General features: G+C 32.9%; 1 protein-coding gene across 5 annotated transcripts; it reads right to left on the bottom strand.

Moving 5' to 3' along the window:
- LOC109356606 (chaperone protein DnaJ) lies at window positions 5,386-8,513 on the bottom strand. 5 transcript variants are annotated; one of them, XM_019600011.1, is made up of 7 exons: window positions 8,420-8,513; window positions 8,084-8,225; window positions 7,803-7,896; window positions 7,563-7,630; window positions 6,965-7,021; window positions 6,112-6,348; window positions 5,386-5,589 (listed from the first exon to the last, which is right to left on the bottom strand). In XM_019600011.1, exons 2-7 carry the CDS (start codon window positions 8,186-8,188, stop codon window positions 5,443-5,445), a joined length of 708 nt encoding a protein of 235 aa, XP_019455556.1. In that variant the 5' UTR covers window positions 8,189-8,225; window positions 8,420-8,513; the 3' UTR covers window positions 5,386-5,442. The 5 variants fall into 5 exon arrangements, with proteins under 5 accessions (XP_019455556.1, XP_019455557.1, XP_019455558.1 ...); XM_019600012.1 differs by having other exon boundaries at window positions 5,409-5,593; XM_019600013.1 differs by having other exon boundaries at window positions 5,409-5,589; window positions 6,138-6,348.

Raw genomic sequence — 10,045 nt, 5'->3', positions numbered from 1 at the left:
GGAAATATGTTTGACTCAAGAGGAGAATGACCAGAAACTAGAGGAACAATGGAAAACTCATCTGTAGGTGGTGAGGAACTAGATGGTGAAATGAACAAAGGAAAGAAACTTTCATAGAATATAACATCTCTGGACAGAAAAATGTTATTAGAGACCAAGTCATAGAGGATAAACCCCTTAGTCTTATCCTTATATCCTAGAAACATACACTTTCTAGCCCTTGAGTCCAGTTGACCCCTCCCTGTAGCAAGGATGCTAGCATAAGCCAAACAACCAAAAACCTTCAATGGCTCTAAGCTAGGTAAAGACCCATGGAGCAACTGGTAAGGACTAGAACCTTGTAACAGAGGACTAGGCAATCTGTTAATGATGTGGACAACATGTTGAATAGCAAAATTCCAAAGAGTGGAAGGTAAATGTGCTTGAAAGAAAATGGCTCTAGCAACATTAAGAATATGTTGGTGTTTTCTCTCAACCACGCCATTTTGTTGAGGTGTGGCAAAACAAGACCTTTGATGCATGATTCCCTTAGAAGAGAAGAAGTCATGCATCAAAAACTCAACTTCATTATCACTCCTAAGAGATTGCAACTTTGTATTAAACTGATTTTCAACAAGATGAACAAAATTGACAATGTGTTGTCTAGTCTCACTCTTGTTTTTCATGAAGATTATCCACGTGAATCTTGTAAGGTCATCAACTAATGTAAGAAAATAATTATGACCAAAGATAGAATTAGTGGAATAGGGACTCCATATATCAGCATGTAACAACTGAAACATTTTATTAGAATGAGTATTGCTATTACAAAAAGGTAATCTCTTTTGTCTAGAAGTATGACTAACATCACAAGTCATAAGTGTTTTATTACAAAGAGGAATAAAAGGGAAATTACTAGACATTGTCTTCATTAGAGATGATGGAGCATGACCAAATCTGATATGCCAGAGAGTGAACTCATTGGAGGGGCTAGAGGGTGAATGGGAGACAGAAACAGATCAGTGTGTCTTATAGAGAAGATTGATGACAAACAAGCCTTGTTTTAAACTAGTTGTACCAATCACCTTCTTGGTATCACTCTGCATAATGGCACAAGAGTTTAGGTGAAAGATTAGATGACAATGTAAAGACTAAATCAACTTATGAAAAAACACTAGATTGACATGGAAATTAGGGACATATAAGACATTAGACATGACAAGAGAATCAGACAGAATAATTGTTCCACAAATAGAGGTACTAACTTTACTACCATTATGCAGTGTAATCATAACAGGTGAAATAGGTCTTTGATTGATAAAAGAATGAAAATCATAAGCAATATGGTCAGTAGCTCTAGTGTCTAACAACCAATCTACACATTTGTTACCTGATGATGAAGCCAATGCCATGTTATTAGCTATTGTTACACCATCAGAAATGGCTGAATTGACTTTGCTAGCATCATTTTTATTCCTTTCAAGCAATGCTAGGATAGACTTCACTTGATCATCGGTGAACCCCTAACTGTTGTTGCTTTTAACTACATCAAGATTGTTCTCATTCTGATAGTAAGATTCATTATGTTTATTCTCAACCTCTACAGGAAAACTGCTAGCAACATTAGTTGATCTTCCTGATCTGTTATAGTGATAATCAGGCGGATAACCATGTTTTAGGAAACACGTGTCCACGGTGTGGTTAGTTCTTTCACAGTGGGTACAGAACCTAATATTGTTTCCTCTAGCCACACCATTATAAGGCATCCTACCTCTTCCTCTGAAAGTATTGTTTCCTCTACCTCTGTTTGCATTAAAAGGAGACCTGAACTGAGAGTTCCCTTGAGAATTAATTGTCAAAGCCTTCAAATCAAACAATATTGGAACATTGAACTGCCTCTCTTGTTGTGTCAGCATTGAAAACACCTTGCTTATGTTAAGAAGAGGCTCTAGAAGCATGATTTGAGACCTAATTTGTGAATATTGATCATTCAAGCCTTTAAGAAATCTAATCACATAATCTTGTTCCCTATGCATCTTAACTAGATTAATCAGGCCACAAGTACACGAAGAAGCACATTTGTAGTGACCTATAACTCTATAGTTCTCAATTTCCTCCCACAGAATCTTCAATTGAGTAAAGTAATCAGAAATTGATTGATTACCTTGAGTCATTCTATAGAATTCTTCTTGAAGATCAGCTATGCGAAAAACATCTCCCTGTGAATATCTATCTTGAAGATCCTTCCATGCTTCAACTGCTTCATCTATCCAAAGTATGGATTTCATGATTGTCTCATCAACAGAATGTTGCAACCAAGGCAACACCATAGTATTGCACCGAATCCGTTGATCATGAAGACGATGAACTAGTGGCGGTTTAATTAAGGATATGTCTATGAATTTCAACTTATTTTTTTAATGAAGAGCTAATTTCATAGCTTTGGACCACGAGTGATAATTCTTGCCATTGAGAGGAGAAGAAACCAGAATTAGTGCATGATTCTCGTTAGAATGAAGGAAGTAAGGATTAGAGGGATTAACAATGTAATCCTCGAAGCTCTGATTCGCCATTGTTCAGAGAAGAAAACAAATTCAATGAAGATGAAGAATTGATTCAACAAAGAAGAAGAGAGAATTGCGATAGAAGAAATTGAAGGAGAAGAAGAAACCGCAAAATTGAGAAGACGAAGGGAAAGAAATCGCGATAGTGAGAAGAAGAGAAGACGAATCAAAGCAAGATTTGCTCTGATATCATCTTAGAATCTAGATAGGAAGAGAAATTGGAAATGAATGAACTCATTCTCCTTCAATTGAATAAAATGAATTACAAAATGCACCAAACTACTATATGTAGTAATTGGTTAAATAACAACCCAAACAACTTTCCACAAATAGAAATAAGTTTAAACCAATTCATTCCTTAAAGAGGATAGCTATATCATTAACCAAACACCCAAGCATTACTAATCAAGCTTATAAACCAACATTAAGGTTAAAAGTAGTTTTAATATGAATTTAATATGTATACACTGACAGAGAAAAGAGTTTTTATATTGTCAGCAAATCATACACCATTAATTTGTTAACTACCATTGACTCGCAAACAAAAGTAACACAAATATATAATGAATGATGTGCTGATAGTGTAAAAAACTTTACATTGTGAAGTGTATAGATTTCAAACTCTTTTAATATAACCAATATTATTTAAATTGTGTTATTGGAATTTCCCTTTAAATACCTTATTATGAAATCCTTCTTTTGATTTTATTTTTATCATTCATCTATCTCTTTCTTTGGTTTCCCACAAGTATCTTTGCACCGAAGGTAATCTCGTCCGAGCCAAAAATATCCACAGGTATGTGGGACTAACTCTCCTAATGAGTATTTTTTTCATTCACCTGTCTCTTTATCACCATACAATAAAACAAATGCTGATCTATTAATTTGATAAGCATATAATAAAGTTATTAAAATAGTATTTTTACCAAAATGACATAATCTAGTTTAAATAAGAAAAGTAAAATATTAAATTAGTTTAATATGGCTATTAATCATTCAAGTAGATGTTAAATACCAAGTACAATAATACAGGCCCAATCTAATAATAATACAAACAGCGAGTCCATATTCTTGAACAAACCAACTTTGCCCACCCTCGTGCCATTCAAATGTGTAAAGTAAAATAGAATGGAAAACATGTTTTCAAAAGTGTAAAGTAAAAAACAATTGAAAACATGTTTTCGAAAGTGTGAAGTAAAATAAATGGAAAACATGTTTTGTGGGCTGCAAGCTTTTGAACGGATTTTTTTTTTTTGTAATAACAAGAATATCTCTCACCCTTTCTTTTTTTGGGGAAGGAGTTGATTCCTTTTAAGACATGAATGATCATCCAGAAACTAATCCATTTTTAGATCTTATACTATTAGATTAACATTTTATTGGTGTTTTTGAACAGATTGAACTTGAATTTTGCATTTTTTGTGTGATTATAATGTTGGTTTCTAATAAAGGTAATACGTGTGTACTTTTTGATACACTATAATTTTATTGATAACTTATTACATATTTTGTTCTTATCAATATTTGCATGTTGCTCAATGGGCCAAATAGACAAATTAAGAACTCAGACCAACAAGGATATTGATTAAGGTTTACTTTTCATATAAGCTCACCAATTATTAAGGTCTATGATTATATTAAAAATAGACAAATATGAGGTTAGGGTATCTTTGCAATCTCTATTACTAAAGGCATCTGCAATGCAAGTGTGTTATGGTTTGTTGAGAAGACTAGTTGAGTTTATTTATAACAGTATTATAGAGTCTGGTGTAAAGGCTTGCAAATCAAAATATTTGGGAGCTTAATATCTAAAAAATGTCCACAAATAAATGGGTCAAAGAATAAAGAATAGATACAAAAAGCTAATATATGGTAGCATCTTACCCTAAAACCATAAAATATTATGGGTATTGTTCTAAAGTATTTGATTTCAACAAGACGTAGGTCTAGTGTTATAAGGCTCTGTTAAATTTCCAGAATGACTAAAATGTTAAGAGTTCAATTCTTGAAATCTATATTTATTGAGGGTGACAGTCATATACCTCGAAATAGATTAGTTCCTGAAAGTGAGGATACACTTCCAACTTTCACCAAACAATTATTGGGTGTCTGGGACCCATGAATCATAACACCAGCATTAAGATATTTGGCTACTTGCTTGGTCCCAAAAGGCTTTCAAAACCAAAAGTAGACTAGCTAGAAGTGTGTATCTGAAGTTTCTGCATTATTTTAAGTTGACTAGTTTATTGTACTATGCTCAAATTAGGCATAGGCTTTTGCAAGTGGATCATACAATAGTACTTATCCGGGTCCCACATTCCACGTGATGTAGGACCCTTCCATTTCCATTTGCATTTTGCTTGGATTCATTAGTCATTGTCATACAACTATAACCTCTAATGGTGCCACTTTGTTTTCATTATGCACAGAAAATATCTCAAGGAAAGTGAGATTTGTGACTAAGCAAATCACATATCTTACAACATATGAGATGCTGAATTGACCAACTTAAAAAATAATTAGTTTTAGGTTCTGTTATTCTAATCATGTTTTCTTTCTGTTGTCAAATTTAGGCAAACCAAGAATATTATTCCCTGCAATCTGCATAATTGAAGAGACTAAGATGGGTTATCAATTGATTTAAATTCAAAGTCCTAGCCATTATTTTAAAATGGCAGCCATGGTTACAAAAGATTGAAAGTGCCATAGTGCCACCATCAATGACTTACAATTGAGTACTTAATACTTTTATAAACTATATATGCTCCTCCCTAATTCTTTCCACCCTGAATTTTCAGTTGTACAATTGGTCTTGTACAATTTTGCCATTAGCTTTGCAACATGACAAAGATTAAGGATTTCTCATAACCAAATGCAAACTAAAATTCCACCAAGTTCATTACATAGCAGAAATGCTAGGGAAATCATCAGAAGAAACATCATGGCCATGTGAGATTTTTTGCTTTCTACCACTTCTATGTCTACTTTTACCTCCTCCTTCTTGGATTCCTCCCTTTTCCTTCTTGATATCTTGAATGTGCTTCACCTGTCTTCACATCAAGAACAAGAGGAAATGCTCAATCACAATAAACAAAGCCTCATTTGGATTTAAGTCCAGCTACAATGCATGAAATATGCCATGTAAATTGGGACTTTCACAAAAACTTACCACTTCCACATACCTCAAATACATTCCATTCTTTTGTATCCTCATTCATTGGTAATGATAATTTACAAGACCAACCTTGAGGAAATGTACAACAGAAAAGATACCACTGATTAAGAGACTCTTAAGATAGATATATTCAACAAGAATAGATTACCTTTTCTTTTAATCAATCAACTCTATCTTGGCCTAATTTACAAAGTTATATACCCAAATGAACCATGCTCAAAACTATAGTGTTATTACATGCTAAACCTACTTCTAGTTTTCAATATTGACTTTGCTAAATTCACATTAGCCTAGAGAGGAAAGAATCCCTACATGCCCTTCACAATCATAATATTGTGCATGCCATGGATGTTGTATTAAATGAAAAGTGTAATGTATAGTTTATATACTAACCCCTAAACAGAAGTTTGGGTAGCCACCATTGAATTCAAAAGAATCATCTACCCTCCCAAAATTCATCTCAAAGGAATTGCGTTTATTTGAATTAGAAGTTTCACTAAAAGTCATGCATGTAGATGAAGTAGAACAAGTAGCAGTAGTGTGAGAGGTTCTTCTATCTGATATAATATCATCTTGAAACATATCTTCAAACAACTGTTGTAACTCCTCAAAGCTCTCCCCTCCATTTTCCTGTTATTTTTACACACATATATAAATTGTTACACAAAATTTCTTCATTCTAATTAGACACAAGCTTTAAAATCTGTTACCAATAGAAATCATCCTTAAACTATAAATTCTTGGCAATGCCTAGTATATCATCCCTTATGCACTTCATTCAACAACACAAATATTAATAAACTAATAAAATGTTGAGTATTTAATTCGGGAGTAGTTCAACTACAACCGACAAAGATATGTTGTCCCCAAACACGTCTTTAAGTCTATCTTAAACCAATCAAAGTAAAACAAAAATAGAAAAAAGTCATACATATTTAATTTTTTAATCGATAGGACATATTTTGATTAGTACTTGAGGACAACAGATCTTTATCCAACTACTACATGATTCTAGGCCAAAAACAAAAGAAAAGTAAACCCGTGACCCATTGGAAACAACATAAAAGCTAACAACATAGTATTTCACAAAAGCAGACATGTTTAATTGTTTATGTCCAGATTTCAATGCTTTATCCACTAATCAAATAAAATATAATAGAAAGCATTGTTTCTACACCTTTATCACCCAACATTCCACTAATCACATGCTTTTTTTAAAGATTGCAATGAATAAAAAGGGGCTCACATTTGGTTTTGTTTGGCTCATCATTGTTACCATTTCATTCAAGAAGTCCCCCATACCCTGCACAAAGAAATAAAAATTTACTATTACTACAACCAATTGACTTGATGCAATGAATTATTCCACTAATTGAACTTTATAAGCAACATGTCCATGTGCTGTGTAACACACTAATTGACTTGACTTGACTTAAAAAGCTTGTTCTTTGAACCAATACTATAGGGATCAAGCATTTTTGTAAGACAAAACAGATTCTTATTAATCCCAAACAGATACCTCTCTTTTCTGGTAAGCGTAAAGAAATGAAAATGGACGGTGCAAAACATAGAAACAAGACCGTAGATCATGACAATTGAACAACCGACAAATATTACATGTCCCGAAATTTACTTTTTGTTTTTAAAAATGTTCTTTTATATGTGGCAAATATATGATTCACCCGTAACAAGGAATGGAAAAAGACTAATAAACCAGATTTTTTCCTTTGGAAAAAGACCAATAAACCCATGAATCCAACTTTGTTACAATGAAAAACAAGGTCAAACTAGTACTGCTCATATTGAAAAAGGAAGGGGCATGTGAAGTTGTTAACTAGACTTACATTTTCGTCATCATCACTGTCATAGACTCCTACGTCGTACATTAACCTCTTGTTTGCGTCAGATAAAACTGTCCAAGGTGAAAACCACCATTTCAGACCAAAGAAAGAATTTTTAATAAAAATTGCAACTTTTGTTCAACTTGGAGAAGAAAATGGCATCATGAATCATGGGTCAATATTCAATTATCAAAGTATTATTTATTATTTATAGAAAAGGAAGCAAAGGACAGTGGAAATTACCAGAATAGGCTTGTTGAATTGCCTGAAATTTCTTCTTAGCTTCTTCAACAAACTTTGAATTCCCAGAAGCTGAACAACGATCTGGGTGCCATTTCTATATTCCACAACAACAACAACAACTCTTTACGAGACCCATGTGAATCATACTTGGATTGTTCAACTCTCAACCATGAAAAAAGTGATTTTGAGAACACCCAAGTGATTATTTTTGTTGGTTTTAAGACATGATTGTAAAAAAGAGAAAAAAACGAAACTTGTATAAATAGGCATTGAATTCTAACCAGTGCAAGTTTCTTATAAGCAATTCTGAGCTCTGATTCACTGCACTCCTTATTCAATCCCAGAATACCATAAAAATCATTTCCTTTATCTCCTTCATTAGCCATTCTTCCCAACAACAATAAAAATTCAAACTTTCACAACCAGAAGCTATGAAAAACCGCACCAGAGGAAAAATCTCCAATAAAACCAATCAAATTCTCAAACTAAGTTTTCTTGTCGACGAATTGAAACAACTAAAACTCCCTTCAACCATAACACATATATATAAAAGGAATGATAATCACATATATACCATCACAATATATATTGTTATATATTATATTACACAACTTGGATAACAAGTTGTGTTTATACTACATATTTGTGAATTGGGACATATAATTTAGTATTCTCTGCTTTTGATTCCGTGGAGTAAAGTGAAGAACAAAGAAAATATCTCTGTCCTTGGCAGGCCTCATGAACACTCCAGAAACATGCACCTTAATATATAGTTTTTTTAATTTGTGTTCGTATTATTTAAATCAGTGTATATATATTAAGATTGTGGGATGAGAAAGAGGGTTGAAGATGGAGGGCTGAGATTTCAAGTTGGTGCTGATATTTTGTAGGATTGTGTCTCTGGAAAGTTCTTTTGCACTGTGAATGTCAAAGTCTTTTTTAACTGGCAACTGTGAACAGTACCTGTACATTATCATATTTTGTTAGTTTAATAAAGTGTATCATATGCTTATCAATTAATCTTCTCAAAGAGTTGAGCTAACTTGACCAAATGGTACAATTTCATCAGTTAACTTATCAATTCATAATTTTCAATCTAAGGGTTAAAATCATAGAGATTTGATTTAATTTTATGTTGTTTCTCCTCTGCCTAACATAATTTTGATTTAGGACCAAATATTATAATATCAAATACATAAATAAGAATAGGGAGACAAAAAACTAAATACAAAATGATTAAGAAAAAATTAAAAATTAATATAATATATTATATTGATGTAAGATGATCTATGTAACCCACCTCACTAGAAATCTATCAACAGGAGAAACACTTTACATGCACGACACCTAAAAGGAAAGATGAAAGTTGAATCCAGGGAATGGGCCCTACCATATTATGAGCCTGTTTAACAGCTTGGTGTATTGATTGGACTCTCTCGTCTCCAATGTTATTGTTATTGTGTTGAATTTATTCAAGTGTGAAGTCCCATATTAGATATGTGTGGATGAGTGAAAGAGTTGATAAGAATGAAAGACTCATGAAACTAATGCCTTAAAGTTTTGGTTCAATGCTCTCCGGTCGTAATTTGGTCCAACACATTGTCACATAATTCAGCCACTGATAAATATTGTGGAGCTCAGTTTTGGAATTAGATGTCTGGAAACTTATTTTGCCAAATTGTTTGTATTTTTCATTTTTTATAAACTAACATGGACAAGCTCATGATTAATTAATATAAAATAGGGTAAACAATTTAGAGAATGACTGGGTTCAAGTATACACGCTTAATGCGTGTTTGGTTGGGTAAAAGGGGAGGAAGGAAAATTTTCCTGTTTGGCTGCAACAAAAATGGGAAGGAAAGAAATTGAAAAAATGAATGGATCCATGCATTTTGCATTTCAGCGGATATGTGACAAGTGAGATTCAAAAATGGAGGCTACATAATAGTACAATTTTAAAAATTATAACCATGTTAATCACAATTTTAAAAAGTGTTATGGAAATTAGCAATATGCTCGCGGACGATCCGTATGTATGTTTGTATGTTTTAAAACGAATAAGACATGTGGTTTTATCCATTAAATATATGTAGACATGCCCATATCTATTTAAGTTTTGTGGACATATTGCGGGTACTGGCAAAATGACTCCATCTCTACACACAAATGCTAGCTAGCCATTTATTATGTCATAGTCAAAAAATCAAATTGTGTGCATCAAATCAATTCAGAGTGGATATTTT

This window comes from Lupinus angustifolius, chromosome LG09 (assembly GCF_001865875.1).
Source record: "Lupinus angustifolius cultivar Tanjil chromosome LG09, LupAngTanjil_v1.0, whole genome shotgun sequence".
In the NCBI taxonomy this organism is placed as follows: Eukaryota; Viridiplantae; Streptophyta; class Magnoliopsida; order Fabales; family Fabaceae; genus Lupinus; species Lupinus angustifolius.
Note: the sequence above shows the minus strand (reverse complement) of the source record. Positions and strands in the feature narration are given on the sequence as shown.